The sequence below is a fragment of the Suncus etruscus genome, chromosome 18 (genome assembly GCF_024139225.1).
Source record: "Suncus etruscus isolate mSunEtr1 chromosome 18, mSunEtr1.pri.cur, whole genome shotgun sequence".
NCBI lineage: Eukaryota > Metazoa > Chordata > Mammalia > Eulipotyphla > Soricidae > Suncus > Suncus etruscus.
This window is the reverse complement of record NC_064865.1, coordinates 30,329,253-30,355,632: the sequence shown is the minus strand read 5'-3', so window position 1 is coordinate 30,355,632 and position 26,380 is coordinate 30,329,253. Positions and strand designations below refer to the sequence as shown.

General features: G+C 39.4%; 1 protein-coding gene across 1 annotated transcript in view; it reads left to right on the top strand.

Annotated features, from left to right (window-relative positions):
- The window catches only part of KIF6 (kinesin family member 6), a 601,782-nt gene that overhangs the window by 443,064 nt on the left and 132,338 nt on the right, over positions 1 to 26,380 (top strand). The window contains exon 14 of the mRNA XM_049764755.1: positions 17,096 to 17,204. Within this exon, the coding sequence (XP_049620712.1) occupies positions 17,096 to 17,204 (109 nt within the window). The remainder of the gene's footprint in view (positions 1 to 17,095; positions 17,205 to 26,380) is intronic.

Genomic DNA, 26,380 nt, shown 5'->3' with positions numbered 1-26,380 from the left:
ACATTCCTGAACTGTTGTTTACCTGTAAAGTTGTGTATCATTCTTTCAAATATAAATGTGAGTCTGACTGGGTAAAATATTATTGGTAAAGCTTCATTTCATTGAGATTTTCACACTGTATCCCATAGCTATCTTTGGGTCTATCTGGTTTTCTTTGGTAAATCTTCTGTAAATCTTAGATGGTTCCTTGAATAATATTTACTTTTTGATCTTGCTGCATTTAGTATTCTCCATCTATGATTTTCATCATTGTGATTGGGTTTTATCTTGGGGTGGGATTTTTTGGGGGGGAGTCTCTTTTAGATGTTAATCTTTGGACATCCAGAATGGGATGCATCTGTATTTCAGCTCTGGGAACTACTCAGTAATGAAATATTTGACTATTATTTTTCATAAGTGTTTATTTTTCTGGCTCTCTGAGATCCCAACGATTCTTATACTGTTTCTATTTAATTCATTTCAACGTTCTCTTGTTAATTTTTGAGGTTTTTTTTCCCCCCATCCTCTGTTATGCTGGAAATTTTCTGCACTATACCTTTAAGCTAACTGATTCTGTACTCAGAATATTTTCTTGTTTCTTCTCTCATATACTCTTGTGTTTTATTGGCAGTATGTTCCATTGTTTTTGTGAGTTTGTTGAACATTCTAAGAATTTCTACTTTGAAGTCTATTTTATACAGATTATATGGGGGGTTACTAATGATTGAGTCAGTAGGACTACCATCTTTATCCCCATAGTATGGGGTTTTGCACTGCTTTATCATAATTTCTTTACTATGATTTCTTAAAGATTTAAGGTGAATATTCCCTATTACACAGTCAATCTTTCCCACTGTCAGAGAGGTCTCAGGGAGTTTATGTGAATGGCAGTTTATCTTTGGCCACATAAGCAGCCTCCTGCTCACGAGGCAACACCCCTGGGCACAGTTATGACCTGCATTGATGGGCCACAATCCATTTGTTTCATCAGATCTGTTAACTCCACTATTGGGCTCTGGATTCTACCCTGCTGCTTCCCATTCACTAGCTCACTAATCTGAGCCCTCGAGCATGGCCTCTCTGGCCAGCTAATTTTTTTTTTTTTTTTGGATTTTGGGTCACACCCAGCAGCGCTCAGGGGTTACTTCTGGCTCCAGGCTCAGAAATCACTCCTGGCAGGCTCAGGGGACCATATGTGATGCTGGGATTTGAACCTATGACCTTCTGCATGAAAGGCAAACGCTCTACCTCCATGCTATCTCTCTGGCCCCTGGTCAGCTAATTTTTTAACAGAGTATCTAAGAGCATAAAATGAAATAAATATAGCCTCTTTAATAACTGGAGTTAGTATAATTGAATAACCACATGTTATGGATATGGATTCATATCTCAAAAGTCAACTCAAAGTGGATCAAAGAACTTGAGATCAGACCTGAATTTAAAAAGTACATTGAGGGGCCGGGCGGTGGCTCTAAAGGTAAGGTGCCTGCCTTGCCTGCGCTAGCCTTGGACGGACCTCGGTTTGATCCCCCCGGTGTCCCATATGGTCCCCCAAGCCAGGAGCAACTTCTGAGCACATAGCTAGGAGTAACCCCTGAGCATTACCGGGTGTGGCCCCCCCCCAAAAAAAAAGTACATTGAGGGAAATATAGGCAAAACTCTCCAATACCTAGACCTCAAAGACATCTTGAATGATACAAAACCATTGGCAAAGACCATAGAATCAAAACTAAATAAATATGACTACATCAAACTAAGAAGTTTATGTATGGCATGAGAAACATGGGCTACAGCCAAAATACATCTAACTGAGAGGAGAAAATGTTTTAATTCAACACATTAGATAAGAGTTGATATCTGAAGTATACAAAGTACTCACCAAAAAAAAATTTGGCCACACCCCTTTGATGCTCAGGGATTATTCCTGGCTATGTGCTCAGAAATAGCTCCTGGCTTGGGGATACCATATGGGATGCCAAGGGATTAAACTACGGTCCGTCCTAGGCTAGCGCTTGCAAGGCAGACACCTAACCTCTAGCACCACCACTCCAGCCCACCAAAAAAATTTTAAACTGAAAAATGATCCTGAAGAAGGTCCACATCTATAGTACATGAGTAGGGCATATGCCTTGTATGTCACTAATCAGATTTGATCAAATTCCATTAGCCCTTTTGAGAACTCAGGAGTAATTCCTGAGTGCAGAACTAGAAGTAACCTCTGAACAATGTCAGGTGTGGTCCAAAATAAAATAATAACAATTTTTAAGTAGGGAAAAGAAATTAACAGATGTTTCTCTAAAGAAGATCAATTTATGGTCAACAGACATATGAAAACCGTTTTGTCATTGTTTATCATTAGATAAATTCAAATCAAGATGACAATGAGATTTCATCTTGCACCAATGAGAATGGCACATATCAGAAATACTGGAAACAATCTCTATTGTCTAGGCTGTGGTGATAAAGAAACTCATCTACTACTGGTGGGAATATTGTCTGGTCCATCCTCTATGGAAAGCAGTAGAGAGGACTCTCAGTAAACTCAGAATGTGCTGCCACATGAATCAGCAATTTGACTTTTGGGTATCTATCCCCAGGAAAGAAAAACACTCACTATTGCAGCACTCAGTACAAAAGCTGAGATTTGGAATCAACCTAGATTTCCAATGAAAGATTAGTGGGGCATGAATATGTATATTATATATATATATTATATACTCAATAGAATACTACACAGCTGTAAGGAATAATGAAATCATGCAATTTTCTGCAATATGCATGCAGCTGGAAGATATTATTTAAATGAAATAAGCCATAGAAGGATAAACACAGGATGATACCACTTGTATTTGGAATTTAGAATAACTGAGCAAGGAAATGCCATGGTTTAATGGGAGAATTCCTAGTTCATCCTTGATTCCACAGTATAGAGAGCAGAAGGAAAAAAATAAGAAGATATAATTCAGGTGTGGCTCAAAATAAAAGTATAGCAATTTTTTAAATGGGGAGAAGAAATGAACAAACATTTCTCTGAAGAATACCAATTAATGGTCAACAGACACATGAAAACCTCATCATTGCTTATCAGTAGAGAAGTTCAAGTCAATATGAATTGAATTCAGGTCTTGTTAAGGAAGAATAGAGCTAAATATTCAAATCTCAGAGTCAACCACATTGAAATGTTGAAGTCCAAATTTTAACAACTAAATTTAAAAGCTGACTGTCAAAATGACAGATTGGGGTGAAGGGGATTGAAAGGAACCAGGAAACATCAGTGGAACTGGTGGTGGTATTTGTGGTATTGTGGAATATTGTATGTCTAAAACTCAACTATGAGTAATTTTGTAAACCACAGTGCTTTAAAAACATTTTTAAATATGGAGCTAGAGCGATAGCACCGTGGGGAGGGTGTTTGCCCTGTATACAGCTGATCCGGGTTCCATCTCCAGCATCCCAAATGGTCCCTCAAGCCTGCCAGGAGTGATTTCTGAATGCAAAGACAGGAGTAACCCCTGAGCGCACTGGGTGTGGCCCCAAAAATGGTTTTTTGTTTTGCATTGATGGAAATAATTCTGGGATGAGAAAAGGCTGTACAGAAGAGTTTGAATCCTATAGTCTGAAACTCCAGGTTGAGGTTCTGACCTTAGTTAGATAAACGTGTGGTAGCCTGTTCCATTTAACTATGGGGGACAAGGGAGAGCCTGGATTGTGAGTGAAGTAAATTGGGGTTGGGACTAGGTTTTTTAGAATGGTTCATTGTTCTTTTGTTGTTGCTGTTGTTTTGATGAGATGGTCTGTTTGGGGGAATGAGCCAGGCTGGTGTGTATTTAGGAGACAAAGTACAAAGGACTGAAATCAGCCTGACAGTTTAAACTACTCTTTTCTCTCCCTCCAGTACTAACCCATAATTTGTAACTACCTTAAGAATACTTTAACTGGGTTAAGTCATTCTTTCACTAAATAGCTTGCGGTAGCTAGGTTTTTAGATGACTCGTTGTCACTTATAATGAAAACAATTCATTTCTACACTTTCACTTTTTATTGCAAATTCTATATTCAGTCTGTCAAGAGAGTTAAATAAATGATTCATAGCTGCCATATACTGTTTTCTTTATTTCCACTGTAAAATATATGCACAGAAACCTGCATTCACAATTACATGCAGTAAAGCAAATAGCACTTTTAAGAAAAACAAGTCAATGAGAAAACAAGATAATCTGACATTTACTCCTTGCAGTCAGCAAGCCTTGTTTGGAATGTCTGCTATGTTCCTGGTAACTGGCTTGGACTTAAGCATAAGCAAAGTTACATACCTTTTGGAGCTTCAGACCAATGGGTTGAGGAGATGTGAGCAGCTGAGAGAGCTGTGAAAAACCATCATCACAAAGGTTTTCAATAGTTCCAGAATGAAGATAGCCTCTTCTCCTAACCCTTTACAGTGAAATGAAGAGACAGGTGTCCTGATTAGTTCTTGTTTTGTCAGTGACTTGCAGCAATATAAATGGCACATCCTGGACCATCATTTGTAAGAATGTCTTCTGACTCCAAATCATATTTTCTTTTCCAAACATGAAATAAGAATAATTGAATAACAACTCAATTTCTTTAGAATAATAAAATAAGCATTTAAAATAAATGTTATTCAGTCATTAAGGGGAGAGCTGCCCATCAAGCCTATGGAAAGCTCCAGGAATCTAGGCCTAGAAATGTCCTAAGAATTCTGTAAACACAATAAGAGTGTGATGCTGGTATCCAGAAGTAATTTGGGCCCATTTGTTTATTTTTTATTCTTTTGTCTTTGTCAATGGCATCACATTATTGAAGACTCCTTTGAGATCCAAATCTTGTAGCTTTTTATATATATTTTCCTCAATGTACTTTCTAGTTTCTGGTCAGAGTTTACTCTTGTGTAAGGTGTGAGATGTGGGTCCAACTTTCATTTCTTACACGTGGTTATCCACTGAAATCATAAGAGCCAAACTTTAAACACAAAACTTTAAAATGAACCTGTCAAGGTGGCAGGTGAGGGAAAGTGGGAAGAAGGGGAAAGAGAGCATCTTGGGCACCCTTTTGGAGGGAAGTTGACACTAGGGGTGGAATTTGTGCAAGAACATTAAATGTCTAAAATTCGACTATCAATAACTTTGAAAATTACAGGGTTTTAATTAAATGTTCCTTAATGAACCAACTTGGACCCAAACTCCCCTGAAGCCAAGGGAAATTCCAAAAGTAATTGCATTGAATCTCTATGTCCCTGTACTCACAGTGGACACTCTCACCACTATATGCTGCCTTTCTCTTTTCTGGGCAGGGAAACTCCCACCAGCTCCTGCTCTTCCTTCCTCCACCACAGATCACAGGACAAATGTATCTGAGAAATCACTCTAATATCTGCACATACTTCATCTGCTCCTTCATAAACACCTGTATCCTGTTACCTATCAATGTCTCTGCCCTATAGGGACCTCTGACCCTCCCATTCTCAAATATTTTATGTAACAGAAAGTAAGAGATAGTGTTTTGCTTATCTCACCAGAGACAAGAGCTCTCATCAGAGGTACTACTCTCCTTGTTGACAGATCACAATGGATTTCACTCACTGCTTAAGCAAATAAACAAATATTTGTTTATTATTTTGTTTAATGAAAAGTGCTTTACAAAGAAGCAATCATCAGGATAAAAAAAGAGCAGAAAATGATGACCTCCTGGATTCCTTTTTAATTTTTATTTCATTTATCTTAATTTGGGGATGGGAAATGATTCCTTAGTAATAATCACACTCAAAGAACCAAGTCCTTGCATTTCTCAGAAGTACCACTGCCTCCACCATCACCAACCACTTCAGTCATAAGAATGATATTTTTGGTCACTACCGAATTCATTTTCATCTGGGGACAGTGTGGCCTCTGCCGGGGCAGGAGAGCTGAGCAACAGGGCCCCAGTGCTGGGGCCTTTGCAGGTCCATGGGTCAGCCATTCCACTCCAACCCATCATGCTCAGACAAGGGATCCTAGGGGGGTGGGGAAGGAAACACTAGTCAGTGACCCTGCCCAACAGGCAGGATGGATGCAGCCCAGGCAGCATTACTGAAGAGCTTTTCCCTCCTTCTCATCAGTCTTTTTTTTTCTCAAACAACTGTTTGACAACTGTTGTTAGTCTACCTTGATACCATAATGCTCATAATTATAGATTGCCTCTAGGAAAGGAAACAGGATGCACAAGACCTGCTGGATAATATAACATGGTATATACTCCCTAAATCGTGCTTATTACTATATCATGTATTTTCTTGAATGCTCTATACACAATCTATTCCAGGTAGCCTTTCTCCAGTAAAGATTACCCTCACCAAACAGGATTGGACCAGAAAATGAAAAACCTTTGCTGGCTTTAATTATTTCTTCTCTCTCTCTCTCTCTCTCTCTCTCTCTCTCTCTCTCTCTCTCTCTCTCTCTCTCTCTCTCTCTCTCTCTCTCATCTCTCTCTTATCTCTCTTCTCTCTCTTTCTCTTTCTCTCTCTCTCTCCTTTTTTTTAAATTTTATGTCCCATTTCATCTGGGTCTGCTTTTCAACTGTAATCCATGGAACTATCGAATGAGTGTATAGGTTCGCAATACCAATGGCTATCTAATGTTCGTCTGTAATAGATATAATATCAATTTCATGGGATAGCTTCCCCATACAGTGCTCATTACCATATCACTTGGTTATTTAGACTTGAAAACTATGATTTTTCTTAAGAATGCTCTACACAGAGCTTAAACTATGATGCCTTTCTTCAGTCAAGTTCATCCTTACCAAGCATGATGGGCCTAAAAGGGAAAAAGAAAAAAGAAAAGAAACCTTTTACAGCAGACTTGCCAGCTTTACTTTATTTCCCCTTCTTTTCTTCAAGTGTTCTGTCCCATATCACCTGGGAAAGCTTTTCAAATGTAATCCACAAATATATCCTCTGGCTGCCTATGTAGGTGTATGAGTGTATGTGTTCGTCAAACCGCTTTATACCACTGATATACCTAAGACCTTTGGCATCAGCTCCTCTCACATAACTTCCTACCTGCCTCTTCTTGCTCCCCTCCTCAATTTCTTTCCTACTATATCCTTCCTATTCTCTGATGATCTAGGTATCCCTTTTTAAATACCTTTATTCCCTCTTCCAGTTATTCTATATACTACAAGTAAGTTAGATCATCCTGTGTTTCTGTGTTTTTTCTTCTTCTGACTTACTTCACCTACCATATCCTCTAATTTTATCCAGTTCAGTTAGCTTCAGGATTTTCAGTAAAATCCTTGCAGTTTTGAAGAATTCTATTGTGTACCATGCCTTCATAATCTATTCATCTGTCATTGGATACTTAGGTTGATTCCATATCTTAGCTACTGTAAAAAATGCTGCAGTTAATAATAATGGTGTTCAAATGTGCTTTAGGATGAAAGTTTTTGTGTAATGGGGGTGAATATCCAGAAGCGGGATTGCTGAGCTTTATGGCAGATAAATTCTTACTTTACTGAGACATTTCTATTCTATTTTTCATAGGAGTTGAACCAGAGAATAGTTATACTACCAATAGATCACAGTTCCTTTATCACCATATCCATGCCAACACTAATTATTTTCATTATCTTTGATTCGTCATTCTCATTTGGTGTGAGATGATATCTCACAGTCAGTTTGGTTTGGATTTTCTTAATAAAACATGGTAATAAGCACTTTTTTATGGCCTATTGTCCATCTGTCTGTCCCCTTCAGAGAAGTGTCTGTTTTTGCTTCCCATATTTTGATAAGGTTGTGAAAGAGGGTTGTTTTTGTGAATATATATCTTGGATATCAATTCTTCGTCAGATTTATTAGTGCAAACTTTCTCCTATACAATTGTGTGTCTTTTAGTTTTAGCCTGTTTCCTTTGCCATGACAAAACTCTTTAATTTAATATAGGTTCATTTGTTTATGTTTTATTCTTTCTCGTTTGCCAACAACATTTTTGAGGACCAAAGCTTGGAGTGTTCTGCCTATATATTCTTCATTGTACTTTATAGATTCCAGTCTTTTATCATGTTTTTTGGTTTATGTTGATTCATTTTTGTATAAGATGTGAGATCTGGATGTAACTTTGATTTTTATGATGGTTATCCAGTTTTCCCAGTGCCATTTTTTGAAAAGATTATCTAAACTCCATTTCATTTTCCTAATTCCTTTGTAGAAAATTAGTTGACCATAAATAATGGGGATTTGTCCTCAGATGTGCAATTTTGACCCAGTGGTTAGAGAGGCTATCCTTATTCTAGTATCATGCTGTTTCTATTAATATAGCTTTAGAGTACAGTTTCAAATTAGATGATGAGATGCCTCTAAATTTACGAATGATTTTAAATGTCAGGACCATTTTTTGTTGAAGACTCTTCCAGAGTACATTTTGGGTCAGTGAAGGAAAGATTCCTAAACTTGTTTCAGAAAGATAGTGTAATTGGTTGAGTATATTTGTATCCTGATGTTATATTGTTGCAACTTTCAGGCACTGCCAAGAACAACTACTTAGCACAGAGCTGGAAGTAGTTCCTGAAAACTACTGAGGTGCACTGGATGCACCCACCCAACAAAAAGAATAATTTCTAATCTGACATGATTGATTAATAAATTCTTTATGACAAAAAATCAAGTCATCACACTTAAGTAGCCAGCTCTCTCTTTATCTCTTGCCCATCCCTTCAATTCCTGGGTAACTTATTCTAGTAATCAGATACCTACCTCAGTTTCCCAAGTATGAAGATTTTTCATTCTTGGGTTTTTATATGATTTATTATTTTAACTCCACATCTCAACTCACAACCCTGCAAACACCACCATTTTCTCTTTATTATCTTTTACCTCCTAGCCTCTTAAGTCTGACTTCTGCAGTTTTCTAGAAGTTGGAAGATTATTTTTTCCTGAAAGTATTTTTTCTTAACATCACAAATCTTTGGAGTCAATTTTGGGATCAAGCTGTATGTATGTCATTTTACCAACTATTATCTTAGATCAGTTGAACCTCTTTCAACTTCAGTTTGCTATAGAATAGACTCAATACTACTTAGTTACAGTCATGTGGTATGAATTAAATGAGAGTACATATGTCATCTAGCTCCTAGTTTTCAATAAGCATTACCTCCCCACACCACAAAAATCAGGAAGATTCGTTGAATTTATATTTGTGATTCATTGCAGAATATGAACAGAACAATGCCCGTTACATAAAAGACACACTGAGACATAATTTTCTCTTCCAGCCCACTCCAAAGAAACACATTAATATCCACACTTCATTTTGCTTTCTGCTTACTCCAAAGCCAGGTAAAGGGTCATATTTAAATACATATGTATTCCAGATAAAGGGCATTTTTGTCCCATGGTTAGATTGTAGTTCTTCCTTTAAAATGTATTCTCCTTAAACTGAAAATCAAGCAAAATTCATTTTTTGTTTAATGTAGATCTTAAACTTGTCCCCTTTGAAGACAACAGGGCATGGGAACAGTTCTCAGAGCAAAGCTGATGTAAGAATTTCATTTCCTGTAACCAAGATCTTTGGAAGTAGCCATACACTCTCATAACCCAAAAAATTCAGAACCTCTCTAAAATAAAGAGTTGGGGTGACACTTTGCAACTTCTGATCAAATACATTTAACCCACCAAGGTATGAAAACACAACCCTCTCATCCAGAACCCCAGGGTTAATCTACATATTAAGCATGAAATTAGCTATTACACCTCTTTAAGGACCAACACATTTATGAACCACCATGGATGGAAAAGCTTTCCTAATTCCATTTCAATACAGTAAGAGGAACCATCAAATGCTGTCCCATTTGATGGAAACATCTTGACCTCTAGATTATAAGAGAACTCCAAAGTGACCCGGAGTTCTCCCATCTCCATAACTGAGTCCACCCTCAGTTTATGTGTGTAGCTCACCAGAGCAATGGGTCCTAAAACAGAACAACTAATCCTAGAGCTGTATTAGAACATGGAGGATTTCTACAGATGGTTGATCTGGTACTTCTGCAGCAGGAAATGCTTACTTTCTATCAGATATCATTCTTTTGGGGGCTCTAGACCTGTCTACTGGATTGACACTAGGGCACTTCTTCACCTGATTAGACAGAAGTACAGGCAGAGCAACAGCAAGAGTATGAAGCAGATGGTGTTCCCAAGATTCAAAAGAAATACAGACTGCCTTCCTGCCCTTCGTCCCTGTCCCAAGGCCTCCCTGAGAGCTTTTGCCTGTGAGCCTTTCCCAAAGGATGTGCGATTTCTGGCACTAGGTTAAGAGCCATATGATTTATTTAGATGTGGTGATCTAAATCATAATTTAGATCCACAATGGGTGGATCTCCTCAGGTTTCTGTGGCTTTCCACTTCAGCCTTTCCCTCCTCTCCACACTCTGGAGTCTTTGCCAAGCTTGCCAGACTTCAGCCTGACCCAAGCCAATTTTAAGAGTCTACTAATTGAAGGTTCTCCTTGGATTATCTTTTATGTGGCAATATAGGGAACCCCAAGGCAAGTCCTTTAGCCCAGGTGGGGTCATTTGCTTTGTACATAAGCTTTTAATCCCAAAGCCTTGGGGAAACACCCATTCCAGAGACTGTCCATCAAAAACAGGAAGTAAGTTGGGCAAATGTCCCTGGCCACCCCATTGGGGCTCTTTGGTCTTTACATCTGTAGTCACTTTGGCTGTGGCTAAGTGGTTTTGTCTTTCCCTCATCTTCAGATTCCATCCCCTACAGAACCCGCCCATTGACTCTTTAAATTATAACTGGGCTGTTCCCAGGCTCTTGAATTTAATAGATTCCTAGCACATGGCACTGCCTCCAACAGTGACTTTCCACATTTAAACAGTGGAGAAGCATGAAGGAGCCCAACCCAGGGTCCCCAACCTGCTTCTAGTGGCTTGAGCTCTCTGGACATAGCATTGCGTCCTATGGAGAGTCACCTACACATAAGTTTTGGGGGAGATTAAACAAGTGAATGCTTCTTCCCTGGAAATCACAGTGAAAGTATCACATTAATATAGCAGTTGTCATTTGAGTGACAATGGTTTATTTTATATTTTTATATAAATCTTTATTTAAGCACCATGATTACAAGCATATTCATAGTTGGGTTTCAGTAATAAACAGAATACGCCCCCTTCACCAGTGCAACATACCCACCACCAATGCCCCCCACTTCCCTTGCCCCTGCCTGTATCGCAACAGGCATTCTACTTCTCTCATTCTTTAACATTGTCGTGCTAGTTGTTAGTGTAGTTATTTCCCTAACAGCATTCACCAGTCTTTTTGGTGAGCTTCAATTTGTGAGCTGGTCCTTCCAGCCCTCACACCCCTTAACTCTATGGTCTCTGGGCCTTATTACAGAAATGTCTTTCATTTTTCTTAAAATCCATAGATGAGTGAGGCTATTCTGCGTCTATCTCTCTCCCTCTGACTTATTTCACTCAGCACAGTAGATTACATGTACATCCATGTATAGGAAAATTTCATGACTTCATCTTTCCTGATGGCTGCATAATATTCTATTGTGTATATGTACCACAATTTCTTTAGCAAATTCATTCATCTGTTGAAGGGTATCTTGGTTGTTTCCAGGGTCTGGCTATTGTAAATAGCGCTGCAATGAATATAGGTGTGAGGAAGGGATTTTTGTATTGGATTTTCGTGTTGCTAGGATATATACAACATGCTGACAGAACTTAATAAGACAAAAACATATAACCCCATCAAGAAATGGGGAGAAGAAATGAACAGACATTTTCTCAAAGAGGAAATACAAATGGCTAAAAGGAACATGAAAAAATGCTCCACATCACTAATCATCAGGGAGATACAAATCAAAACTAGAATGAGGTACCATCTCACACCACAGAGACTGGCATACATCACAAAGAACAAGAACAATCAGTGCTGGAGGGATGTGGAGAGAAAGGAACTCTTATTCACTACTGGTGAATTGAAAACAATATGGAGAGTCCTCAAAAAACTGAAAATTGAGTTCCCATTTGATCCAGACAATGCTTTATTTATCCTTATGGGGTCCTTCAGCACCAGCCCTGACCACAAATTAGTTCATCTCAGTTCTCCATGTTTAAAAGAGCCTAACCTGTCAGAGTTTTCATGGGAGCAACCATTTGCTCTATGTGGCCTCTGAACGTCTTTGTCACAGCACCACTACTCAAGAGACCACTGTTCTTTCCTTTGGTCCTCATGGGTAGATTATTACATCCTCTGTATTCCATATCATTTTTGTTTAAACCATTATAATTTACAAAGTTATTCATAGTTGTGTTTTAGACATAAAATGTTTCAGGACCAATCCCACCACCAGTGTCAGCCTCCCTGTACTCTATATCTTTCCCATCCCTCCCATTAGTCCTCTCATACTCAAGTTCCCACACACAAGAGGATAGAATTCTCACCTAATTGTTTTTATGAGGAAAGTTTTGTCTCTTTCACCTAAGATCAACATTTACTAAGAAATTTCTGTATAGTTTTTTTGATCCCTGAGAATATTTGCTTGAACTACCAGGTGCTATGACATAGAGGAATCTCTCATGCCTCTCTAGCAAGTTATTTCCTTTACACTGGGATTTGAAAAGCTCCTTTTCTCAGGTACATAATGTGAACTCATGGACCTATATCTAACTTTCTTCCAGACACAGCTCCAAATGCTTCTAATTTCAATGATGTGCTGGAGACCCTTCTACCACTCTGCTCCTCACTTATTTCTCATTCTCCATTGATATTCTGTACTTCTTCTGGCACTCATAGAGAACTGAGATTCCCACGAACAAAAGTCTTTTCCAAGGAAAACATATATTGTCTCTAACTCAGAAATCATTGTTCAGTCTGAGTAACAACATAACTCTCCATCCTTTTCTTTTTTGTCAATTTTTAAGCAATTGCTTAAGCAGCCGTTGGTTGTTTGGGAACAGCCAGGAAAGTGAGTTCTGGCCCATGTCCCCTAACAAAAGGAAACCAGGCATTAGGCTCAAAGGCAGTAGCATGAACTCCCCATTTCCACTATTTTTCCTTTCTGTGTAGTTTCCATGGGACTTGGAGTGAGGGATGGAGATGGGAGGGAAGAGGTAGAGCTTATAAAAGCATTGATTTTCTTTCTTTCACAAAATAACAAAATTTCAGAATGTTTGGCCAAAAACCCCACAAAACAGGACATTAAGAAAATAATATAAGGGGCCAGAGCCTAAACCCAGATCCCTAACAGTTTCAGAGGACTAACTTTAAGGTTAGTTTTAAGATCATGTGCTAACTGCCCTTCTACACAAGAGTTCTTTGTAAGGTTTTGAAATCCCTAAGAACTTGTATCCTTTGAATTTGGAAATGTTTTCCATTCAGTTCACAACATGATCTTGCATGGGGAGGGACACTAAGAAATTGCTGTCCTAATTGCGGTTTTGTCTTTTTCCTGCTCTTCTTTTATTTTTTTTTACTTTGTTTTGTTTGTTTTTACTTCCCTGTGACATGTTGTTTGTCTTACTTTAGGTTTTAAAAAGTTCTATCATTCAAAAAAAGCCATCAGGCCTCTGAGTCATCCTCACTTTCTGGGATGTAACACTGCACCTACAATGGAAATTCACTAAAATGAGACAGCCAAAAAGTTTCTAAAAATAGGCATGGTCAGGGAGATCTCCTAAAGTCCTAAACTTTGTGGAGAAGCTGAATCTGATAGACTAAACAAAATTTTGGAGGCCAGCATGATTTATCTCTATTGCCATCTTGCCTTCTCTTTCAGATTCACAGGCCCTGATTTCTGGCACCAGTCTAAGACTTAGGTTTAAAGCTCAACTTTGCAGAACCTGCTAGCTAATTGTCAACATATTATGATGTTTTTCTTTCAGTGATAACTTTGACAGCATCAACAGTTTTATAAGAGCAGTTTGGGGTTAGAATTCACCTCTAATAGTGGGTTGTGAAGCAAGGTAATAAGTACTGGAAAGGTAATGGTATTGTTTAAAATTACACCCTGCCTGGGATGGCCCTGGCCAGGAGCATGGATAGGGAGGAACAGGGAGAAAGTAGTGGACAGAAACTTTACTTGTTCTAGTGTCTCACAAAATGTTGTTCCCAAAAGAAAAATATGAATTATCCCAAATATTTATTTGTATTTATTCATAATAAAATATTTGATTGATGTCCTCTTTTGTGATGGTTACTATGCTGGTTCTAGAAATTTAGCAAATAAAACTGACAAAAATTCGTACCCTAAAAAATCTGACAAATTCTTTTCTTAAATTTTATATATTTATTTTTGGTTTGGGGGCCACATCCTTGAGCGGTACTCAAGGACTACTCCTGGCTCTGTGTTCAGGATTCACTTCTGACAGGCTCGGGTGATCATATGGGATGCCGAGGATCAAACCCAGGTCTGCAACATGCAAGGCAAACACCCTACCTACTGTGTTTTCACTCCAGCCCCAAGGATCTGACAAATTCTATAGCTGGCTGACAGTAGAATATTAACATAAGTATATAAACAGGAAACACAAATCATGGTTCTCTTTTATTCCTGTCACACTTTAAAGTTTGGGACCACTCAAGCACTAGTTAATGCACAATTTTATAGGTAAGTTTATTTCCATCAGGCCATTTTGAGGCTCATACCTATATGCTTTATCAGGCTTATATTTACTGAGAAAACTGATCTAAAAACAGAAATGGCTTCCTTTTAAAACTGGGGGAATATCTCTGTTCTTCCTTCTGGAATCTTCTACTTTTTCCCCACCTGGCTAGTGCAGCATCTTCCATCAGTCCTTCTAGGTGATGAAAATGCTGTGGGCTCTCACCTCTCACAAAGAGCCTGTCCCCTCACTGACCCCAGCTGACCACCCCATTTGTTCTCTGGCACTTGGGCATTTGCCTTCAGTGCAGCAGGCAATGATTTTCATGTCACTGGTTCTTCATTTTTATTCTCCCTTATAGACTTTTAACTCTTCAAGGTCTAAGATAAGTGATCTTCTTGTCCAAGTTTCTATCTGTCACAAGCCGAGCACAGTGTCTGAGATAAACACTGGTGGAGAACCAATTAATAGGTTACTAATTCATGAGCAAAGTGAGCTTTCAACTCACTTTGAAACTTTCAAATTCACTCTTCTTTTTTTTTTTTTTTTGTTCTTTTCAGTGTGACTTTGATTTTGCACAAGTATGCACTATCAACTGGGTCTTTTGTTCCTTCAGCTTAAAGAATACCTTTACCCACAACACCTCCACCCTTCTCCCTAATTCTGTGGGGAACAATTTGGTAATCCTGCAATTCTAGTGAGCTTTCTGTAGAACTTCTCTCTTTTCCTTCTCTATGCCAGAAATATTTGGCTCCTATTCCTGGTGTTATTTGATCATGCAGTATAGGACATGTTCAGGGAGAATGGGTCACAGATCAGGGCAGGTGAAAGTTCTGGTATAAATAACTTTGCCCATAAAAAAAAGCTCTGTTGGATGAAAAGTGCTCCCTAGTTAGAATTTCTCATGCATTGGAGCTCATCTTTCTGATTCTTGTCCAACCCATTCCCAGGCGCATCCAGTTCAGGATTGTGCAGGGCAGATTGGAGACAGAAATGAGCCATACCCATTTGCTTCTGATTGGGAAAGGGTGGAGTGTCTAGTGTGCCTCACCATTCAGACATTCTTCATGCTGCTATTTTTATCAACAGTAATCATCAAATTGGTGGCAGATGGGCTGGTCCAGTTCCTCACCCAGAGGCTGGTTGATGGGACTCAGCAGGTTTTATGCAGGCAAGAGATGTTCTTGTGCGACCCAGCTGAATGCATCTTAGAGCCCTAGATAGCAGCAAGCCCTGGACCATGCTCTTATTATAAGATCAAGTTCATCCCCATTCCTATTTCATTCTTAATCTGATTCATTTAGCAGACATATGTTCAGCACCTAAATGCCAGATATTGTATAAGACATGAAGAAGTGTCTCTCTCTCTCCTCTCTCTCTCTCTCTCTCTCTCTCTCTCTCTCTCACACACACACACACACACACACACACACACACACACACACACACATGGCAAATTGTTATGAGGTGACAGGATCTATAGAATTACTGGGGAGGAAGGATTCATAGGGAAGGGAACCCTTGCTTTGCCTGGACCTCAACAAATCTTTAGAAGTGTTAAAATTTATCAAGGACTTCCCAAGTAAATTGATGTGACTGAATAAAAACAAAATAAACAATCCAGGCATTTCCAAAGTATCATGAAGTGTCATTCAAAACTAAGCTGAGAATTCTCTCAAGTGTGAGGTTTAGATTCTTCAAATTCTCTTCAAAGTGAGGTTCATACCTACACTAACCCTGGTACTAGAAAGTTAGAGGTTTCTGGGCAGATGTGAAGCCTGCTTACCCTTTTGGGGTAAGCAAAATCTAGTCATTCTGACTCAGGGTTTTAGAATTTTGGCCTTGAATCTGACTTAGCACTGAAGAGTGCTCTGTAATGACAATAATGACAAAGGAAGGTAAAATTTGATTGAAGGGGTGACTTTCACCATAGTCTGTACATGGTTCTTGACTTAGGATTTACCTTTCCCTACATACTGACACATACATGACAGACATGCATAGACTCACCACACATATACCACACATTTCATACTCATGCTACATGAGATAAGGAAGAATCACTACATGTAGACTTGTAAGTTCTAAATCTTTTGGCTCAGATTACATTTTATGTTGCTAAATTCCTGGAAATTCAGGATTAAAATTAACAAAATTGAAAAAAGCAATAGGGAGATACCACATTAATGGGCACTGGCAGAGGGGTTATGTGTAGTTTTTCTCAGAGCTTAGGGTCTCTGGTTTTTATTTCCTCCCATCAGACTTCCTGTCTTACCCCAGAGATCACATAGATGTACAGGAATAGCCTGAAAAAAGGTAGCTGGTGTCCCTGGAAAGACCTCCTGGAAAAAAGGCCAGCTGGAAGAACCTGGGGCCACTTATCCAGTCAGCAGCCTCTGGAGAAGACTTTTGGAAACCAGAGTTGGCTCTGGTATCTAATTAAAGCAACTCCAACATTAATGGTATCCTGATACTATGACTGATGTCATTTCCCTGTGTCTCCAAACAGGGGTGAGAGAAAAAATGTCATTAGGACGCCAAGAGGCTTTTGAAATCTTCAAGAGGGACCACGCTGACAGCATTACTATCGAAGACAACAAACAGATTCTGAAACAAAGGTAAGACCAGGATCTACTGATCCTCCAAGGCATAGCTAGATCCACGCAGACAAAAAGTTGCTACTCTGTCCTCCCTGATCAGCCCAAGAAAACTTCAAAAAGAAAGGCAAGATGACATGGATTCCAACTCAATGTTAAATTATGTCCAGTGTGGGTCCAATTTGCTTTCCTATGCTTGAGCCTCCCCAACTCAACATGTTCAGAGCAATATGAGGGCAGAGTCTATGACTGACAGCATTAGCTCTGCATATCCCCCTCTGATACAGTGCATGCTATTTCTAACCAGTCTTAAACTTCTATACCTACTGTTAATATAGAGAAGTTTATGGAAAAAATAACACTCTTTTTCAAACTAATATCTTTTGTTGTTGTTGTTGTTGTTGTTGTTTTGGGCCAGACCGGTGATGCTCAGGGGTTACTCTTAATTATGTGCTCAGAAATTGCTCCTGGCTTGGGGGACCATATGGGATGCCAGGGGATTGAACCACGGTCAGTCCTAGGCTAGCGCAGGCAAGGCAGACACCTTAACCTCTCTGTGCCACTGCTCCAGCCCCTCAAAATAATATCTTTAATTAAGCACCATGGTTACAAACATTTGTAGCTGGTTTCAGTCAGAAAAGATATACCCCTTTTCACCAGTGCAATCTTCCCACCACCAATGCCCCACATCTTTTTCTTCCCCCACCCCCTGCCTGTCTTCAAGACAGGCATTCAGTTTTTCTCACTACCATTGTACCGATAGTTGTTGGTGTAGTTATTTCTCTAACTGCACTCACCAGTCTTAGAAATAACACTCTTAGAATCCCAGGCCATCCTGCTATTCTGAGAGCAGTCTTGCACATATTAGAAAGAATTACATTTGAGTCTCGTGACCAGAGGACTCTTGTATATTCTCTGGGTGAGAAGATCTCAGGCAGCAGCATATAATGACATGTAACAATTAAGTTATATTCTGAACCCTGAACAAAGAAATATATCATTGATTTGGATAACCCATGAATTAGATCCCAATCACAAAACTAAAAAACAGAAAAATGGATATTTGTTTCTTAAGCAGTGATCTTTAACCTTTTAACACCTGCATACTGACATCCTTCAACATAAAGGGCCATTGACTGGCACTTGTAAGCAAGAAGATTAACCAATGGTTTTCAAGCTTTCTACACTTGTGAACCTGCAACAGTCTATGGGCCAATGATTGAAGACTACTGGTCTATAACTCAGAAGAGAGAGTCTAAGATTATGAATTTATATGTAACATATCCCAGTGATAGTAACTGTTCAAAAACTCTGTGTTGAATTCAAGTAAGATCCAAGAGTTAGAATCAAATGTTCAAAATGACCATTCAAAGAAGCCAGAGAAATAAAGTATATGGCCAGTCTCTGGGGGAAAGTTTTTGAGGAAAAGAAAAAAAAGAAGGCCAAGATGTAGGCTGAGAATAAATAGAAAGATAAATGAAGAATGGAGACGTTGGAAAGAGAAAGGAGCCAGCGACAGAAGAAACTCATTTGTTACTGATGTTCCAAAGTGCAGGAGGGAATCCATAGACAGGCCACTGGAAGTTGGGTGGAATGTTGGCATTAATGGAGCAATAGAGGAGAAACTGAGCAAACAGAAGGACAAGAAGCATGTGTGCAGTTTTTGGTCAATAAAAATAACTTTTGGAAGATAAAAGGTGAGAAAATTTATAAAGGGAACTTTATTTCAAAATTCAAATATTTGGATAAGATTGCCAGCCACAGAAGCAGCAAGTGGCAAGAGAAAAGGATAGAAACAAGGGGAAAGATGATACAGTAGACTTCAAGAGGACCGATCAGGATGAATCAGAAGATTGTGGAGAGCCCAGGAGGAGGTCTGAATAGAAAATCAATGTGCAGCAGGGATGACATTGACATATTGAGAAATAGAGGGAGAAAAAGAAAGATGACCTCTATTTTCTTTGCAAAAGTTGTGGTAGACTAAGCGTCTTGGTGTGATTAATAAGGTTTGCTACAGCTGCTACTAGGAAAGTGAAACAAAAAGGAAAAGCAAACTGTTTTGAGGGTCCTCGATCTATGTAACATAGACTTACTCACTAGGAGGATATAACACTTTAGGAAACAAATAATCACCCCAGAGCACAGGAGAGTCCTCCTTAGTAAAAGAAGGAAATGCGCAACTTTGAGATTTCATTGCAATTCCACTTTCTCTCTGAGAGCTTCCAAGTTGATTTTTAAAAAGACAAAAAGGAATGAATGTATCAATGGATAGTGCCTGAGGTCATGAAGCAAATGAGATAGCGGCCTAAGATTCATTCTTTTCCTTGAAAATTGGCCATTTCTCTCCTCAGAAAACGTGCACATTCATGCAAACTATAGAATGAAATCCACAGGGTTCACAAGCCTTCTAATGCTTGTTCAGGTTATAGATTCCATGTTCTTAATGTAGGAAACTGGGCATGTAGAAGCAAATTATCTTATCTGTCTGAAGATGTCAAACTAGAGACAGCTGCCTCCAGAAAAAACTTCCCAAGAGCCCTTAATGAGATTTGTTACTAAGACCTCATAGTTTATACCAGTCCACTTTAATCCTGGCTTCATTTTCAAATGAGCCATGGAGTTTGTAAAAGCTACCAGCACCTTAGCCTGACTCCTCAAATACACTCATTTAATTAGATAGAGCCCAATTCTTCATTTTCCCCCAAGATTCCAATAGCAATCAGGTTTGAAAACCACTGACTAGACAGTATTCAAACACTCGAGATCCAGAGCTTGAGTAGCAGGATCTCAAGAACTCTACAGGTTGAACCAATTAACCCAGTGATGCTTTTGCTTACTTATGTATAAGAACACACTGATTTAGGAAGATCACAGTACCTCATTTTTCTTATTCTAGATTGGCATGTATCCTGGTTCTTGTCTGAACCCTGGAATTTTGGTCTATTTCCAATAAGCCCTGGGTTGTGGTGGCAGGGATGAGGATGTTGTGGTCTTCCACAGGCTAGTATTCTAATACAGAGCTCACTCAACTCTAGCAAAGTGGAATTTTGACAACCCATGTGACAAATGTGCTTTGAGGTTTAAAATCATTTAAATCACACAGGACAAACTGGTAATACTGGTGGTCTCATCTTTCTTGAGGCCATAGCACAGGGGAATTAATGAAACTCACACAAAGCTCTAAAAAGAGTTTTTGTTGGTTTTCCCAACAATAAATCAGTCTTTTTGAATAAAATGAAGTCAGGAGATCAGTCCACATTAAAAAAATTTTGTTTAAGAAAAATAAAGAAATTGACATCTGTTTAATGTTACTGCAATACCAATCATTAAAGGAATACTTAGTACTGTGGAGGGGGTTGGTAACCCAGAGCCAACCCCTTCCTCAGTATTGAAGTTCTGTTTGTCTTCATGGGGAGTATTCAGTTATTAGACATTACATGCTCATAATTGCTTAAGGCAGAGAGAGAACTAAGAGAAAATGTTTTTCATATGAAAAGAAATAACTATAAGCCACTAAAGACTTAAAAATAAGACCCTCTACTGGGTCTTATAAGCCAAGGGTGGAGTCATGAGGTCCATCCTTTAGAGATCCTTCCCTTAGTGCTAGAGATCAGATTCCCATTCCACACCTCTGCTGCTCCCTTTTCCTCTGGTGTCCAAAAGCATCCTGTGGGCTATCAGTGGAAGGGGTTCCCCAATTCTAGGAACAGATACTCAGGGTGGCATTGCATTCCTTGTCCCTAGCTCTGCTTTTATTAGCTTTCCTCTTAGAAAGGTTTCCTCTTAGAAAACCTTCCTTTCTACTCTCTTTTACATAAGTTATTCATAGCCCAACCATGCATTTCATTCCATTTCTTACATCAGGTCACTCTATCATCTGATCTTTCAACATATCGAGGTATCATGTTGGCAAAGCCCGTGAACAAGGTTTTGGGATTACTTGGCCCCCACTTGAGCCATGGAATGGCTCAGTGTCTAGCCAATAGTCTTCTAAGCCTAAACAAAGGTAGGAACTCTTGATGACTCAGAGTCTTTTAAACCCCTGACCCCCACCCCAGTGCAAGAATTGATTTAGAGTTGCTGGAGGGGATGGTCTGTGATTTACACACTGGTGGTGATCCTTAATTGAAGACTTTTCTTCCATTTGTTGCAGCCTTTGCCTCTTTCAAAAGAAAACTAGCATTTCTCAGCTTCAGCTCCTGTTCTTTGAGAAAGCCATGCTGCCTATGAGTGACAACAGAAACAAGCTACTGGCCTGTTCATAAAATGTTTGCTGTTTATTGAACTAGAGCATGTGAGCCAAATCTTAAATCGGATTTTTCAATAGGGAACAACTAGCATCCCAAATCTTGATATTTCCCAGGCATGACTCATGCTCCTGATTCAAAACAACGTAAAAGCAGACTGGAAGGAAGCCATGCTTGTCAAATGCCACTGCCCAGACACCACACAACTACCTTTCCTTTGTGAGGGATCTCTCTTACAAACCAAATTCTTCCACTAGTTCCATTAAATAACAAAGGAAGAACTGTACAGGAGATTAACTGGAACTGAAAGCATTGATAATGCAAACTAAAGCAATAAAAACAAAGGCCCCTTTTACTCAACTGAATCTAGCAGAAGTAGACTAGAGCAGCTATCTAGAATCAACAGGAAAACTGAGGAAACTGAGGAAAACAGAGAAAACTAAGGAAAACAGGAAACTGAGGAAAACTGAGGAAACTGAAGCACCATCTGCCAATAACATTCTATGACAAATGGGAGGTCCCTCATTCCAAGTAGACTTCTACTTTAACCTTCATTATTTTTTCATCTTTTTTTTTTTTTGGTACTACCACTTACATCCTGAATTAGCACTATAAACACTGGAAATAGTGGTTAGATTAAAATCTCAATCTCTCCATCATTTTTTTTTTAAAAAACCAATGTAGCTTACAGAAATGGAATTAAAAAAAAAAAAAACAAACACTCTTCTCTTTTTGTGTTTGAGAAGTACAATGTGAAATAGACTTAGAAATCTTAGTGGCCTAGGAAACTGCCTATGAGACTCCTTACTTGTAGTTTCCTCGAACTATCTGTCTTTTTGAGCACCAGGGAAGGAGCTGCTCCAATCAAGAGGAGAGAACAGTTACCATGAGGAGGATATGAGAGGAAACAGAAAAAAAGACTTCCGTTTAAAGAAAAAAGAAAGGAAGTGAAGGTTGAATTGTCACAATGTAAAAGAGGAGACCACAGCTCCATGTTTGGATCAGGTCTGAGAAAGAACATGGCAGTTCTTCCACTTGACAGGAAGGAGAATTAGAAGTTATCTATGGCTACTAAATTTCCACTAAATGTGGAAAGGTAGATTTGGAATGATTAGCAACCTTTTGTCACCTACACTCTATTTTCTCTATTTGTCCCAGCGGTCAAATAAAATTGCTGTAGGAATGTGACTGATACAGAGGATGTTAGAGATGGTATTTGTTTTTTTAATAGCTACTTTTTGTAAGAAGTATGATTTGTAACCACCAGTTCCTCTCCGTGGCCTGCAGGGGAAGGTAGCACTTCCCAACAAATTGTCTGTCCTTTCTAAAGTGTCAGGAGTCAGGAAAGCTTCTCAGCTCCTTCCCAGGACCTTCTGTCTCTGTCAAACATGTATTTGGTAAGAGATAATTCTCGCCTTAGCCAATCTCAAAAGTTACTTGAAGTCTACTTCATTTTATCCATGAAACTTCTGGACCATCTTGGAAGTCTTTGACCTATAGTTGCAAGAATTTTTACTCCTCGATTGGATAAAAGATTGATGCTACTTGTCATTATCTGTGGGGATGTGCTTCCAGCATCATCCCCACCTCCCTGTTCATTATACTGCCAGAGATCCTCTCATATGCCAAGCATGATTTCCAGTATGTGTTTATAGTTTTTTATGTATGAATTTTCCACCTCATTTTTTCTCTGTGTATTGCCTTTTTATTAACTTTATCTCATCAGGTAAAAAGAAGTGTGCTTCTCAGATTCTCCACTTGTTTTAGTGGGTCTAACAAATAGCTATGAGGAAAGAGAGGAGAGATATTTTTTGTTTGTTTTGTTTTGTTTTTTGGTCACACCCGGCATCGCTCAGGGGTTATTCCTGGCTCTGTGCTCAGAAATCACTCCTGGCAAGTTTGGGGGACCATATGGGATGCCGGGATTTGAACCAATAACTTTCTGCATGAAAGGCAAACGCCTTACCTCCATGGTATCTCTCCAGCCCTGAGAGGAGAGATATTTAAGATGGGGTTTATCCACAGTAGAACTCAATGACTTAATCTATTGTCTGGAAAATAGAGTCAGAAAGAGTGATGGTTTTCTGATGATCTGCTTGAAAGACACACTGCCTACTGGCAGGTAAGCTGAGCACTGCTATCCATGATGGAGACAAACTCTGGAGGACCACAAGAAGGCTATTTCGATAAAGAAGCAATAGTTATTTTTCTCAGCACAAAATCTCTGGGGGAAATTAGTAAGAGGGAAATAAATAGACATAGAATAATCACACTCATTTTTGGGATGGATATATAAACATATATATACAATAATATGGTAATAATATACACCTCATTTTATAATACGGGGCACCTGAGTTTCATCTTCAAGACAAAGAGCCTGAAACCCAGCTATGAAGAAGTGGAAAAAGCATTAGAACCTAGGTTTTCAGTACCAGAGGGATAGTATAGGAGTTAAGGCACTTGCTCTAGTCTATATAGTCAATACTGGTTCAATACCATTTCTCTGATTATAGGACTCTCCAATGGCACATGCTACCTGTGTTCCGTGATCATTCACCTTTAGCTTCCTTCCTTCTCAGACATTTATGAAACCTTATCTAGAAACTTATCTAGAAAATACTAACTTTCTACACAAACCTTCATGGCTTGAAGAGTGAACTGAGTAGATGTAGTCACTGTTGTCCTCATGTTGCTAAAAATACTGATGGAGAGAAGCTGACACTGGTAATAAGATTGGTTCTAGAATATAATATATCTAAAACTCAATAGTCAGTATCTTTATAAATAAAAGTTCTTGACTTAAATTTAAAAATTTATAAAAACCAAAGACAAAAATTTCACTGACAGGGAAGCCAGTAAATACATAGGCAATTCTGATGCAGTTTGTACTCTGCTAGGAAAGCCAAAGATCAATTCGAGAGGGAGCTCATACATGTGCCCAGACTGCAACCCTGCTCAGGCCAGGAGAGTTGTTCTAAGAAACACAACCACTGAAATTAAAAGATTAGGTATATATGCATAGTACGAAGAGTAAAGTTTCAAACAAAAAAGAATCAGCCCCAAGATAAGAAACAGTGTAGTACTTAGAGGAACCAAAGACCTTTCACACCAAACTGGAAAAGAAGTAGGATGTGTGTGAGAAGTGTCTAGATAAGTCAGCAGGAGCTTGAGAAAAAGGTCTTGTGGGTATATGAAAGAATTAATATTTTTGTTCTGAAGTCCTTGGGAAACCTTTGAGTTGTAAGCAAGCAGAATAACAAAATCAGGTTTACATTTAAGAAGTTTTAGGACTAAAGAGATAGTATGGATGTAAGGCACTTTCCTTGCATGTCACTCACCCTACTTCTATCCTTAGCACCACACATGATTCCTGTGGTACTGCCAGTAATGATCCCTGAGTGGAGAGCCAGGAGTAAGCTCTAAGTACCACCAACTGTGGCCCAAAACCCATCCTCCCAATAAGATGGTACAGCTATGACTACATAGATCCTACCTTCTCATCAGTAAGTGACAGCTCAGGATCCTGTGAGCCCATGTCCCCACGGAAAATCAGGGAAGACTCACCACCTTGGACTCATCTTGGCATCATGAGCTATGCTCTCTTAATGATAATAGGACTATTTTAGGGTGGGGGTCAGGATGTTCCCCACATTCTGCAGTCTAGTCTGGACAAAAACTGAGATGAGGGGCCCGGGCGGTGGCGCTAGAGGTAAGGTGCCTGCCTTGCCTGCGCTAGCCTTGGACGGACCACGGTTCGATCCCCTGGCGTCCCATATGGTCCCCCAAGCCAGGAGCGACTTCTGAGCGCATAGCCAGGAGTAACCCCTGAACGTCACTGGGTGTGGCCCAAAAACCAAAAAAAAAAAAAAAAAAAAAAACTGAGATGAGGTGAGGTAGATTGGAGTTATGGGAATGCATAGAGAAGGTAGTCTGAGAACTGGTCATGCAACTTGTGCAAAGAAAGAACATGGCAGAGCCTAGATTGGGGGGATAAGAGGCAGTTCTTTCTCAACTGTTTGCTAGCCTCCTCCTTTTACTTCTCAGATCTTCTACTTCTCTTTTCTTTTTCCCTTCTTCTCCCATTATTGGTGTTTCTTCTTCAAGAGTTTGCCTTGACAACCACGAATAAGGAACACATGTGAGTGAGATGACTTGGAGAGGTGACAACTTCAGTACAGGGGTGGAATGGTCTCATGAGGATGCATCAAATCTCAATCCTCACTTCTTCAGTGGGGAGTTTCCTTTTTGCTCTGTGCTGGATCATGAAGAACCCGGGATAATTCAAGGCTTCCCCCAGAGTCTGGCAGCTCTCCTGTAGGATAGTTCTTTGGAGGAGGGTAACCACAGTCGCTAGTTGCTCCTTATGCTGTCGCCTTCCAGCAAAAGCTTCTGAAACCCACCGCAACCATGCACTGTGAGCATGACACTTATGATACTTGAGCATTTCGCCCTCATTCCTTCTGCCCTGGTTGTAGCCTACAGCAATAGAAATTTCAACCCCCTTCCCAGAAGTCCCCAGTTTCTAGAACCGTATAAAGCAGGCAGTAGTAAGAACCACTCAGTGAAAAACAATCAAATGTTGGGCAATCTCAGGTCCTGGGAGTGAGCATAGTAAGGGTCAGCTATAATGGTCACACTTGGAAAAACACAAGCATAGAGTCCTCATCCTCTGAGTGACCATCAGCCAAACCTCGAATCCAGCTTGCCAAGCAATAACCAGTATGATCCCCACATAATCTGGCACAATGGCAATCCTGGGAATGTGGCCAAACTGAATTGAATCTCTACTACATCAAATAGTACCCTACAGAACAGGATGGACTCTAGCTGAAGAAAGGATAGATCTGCACTGCAACTGAACAATCTTTAATGGCAGATTGCTGAGAGCCAACCACTGAGTGGGAGAAACTATTCACCCAATACCCATCAGATAAGGGGCTAATCTCT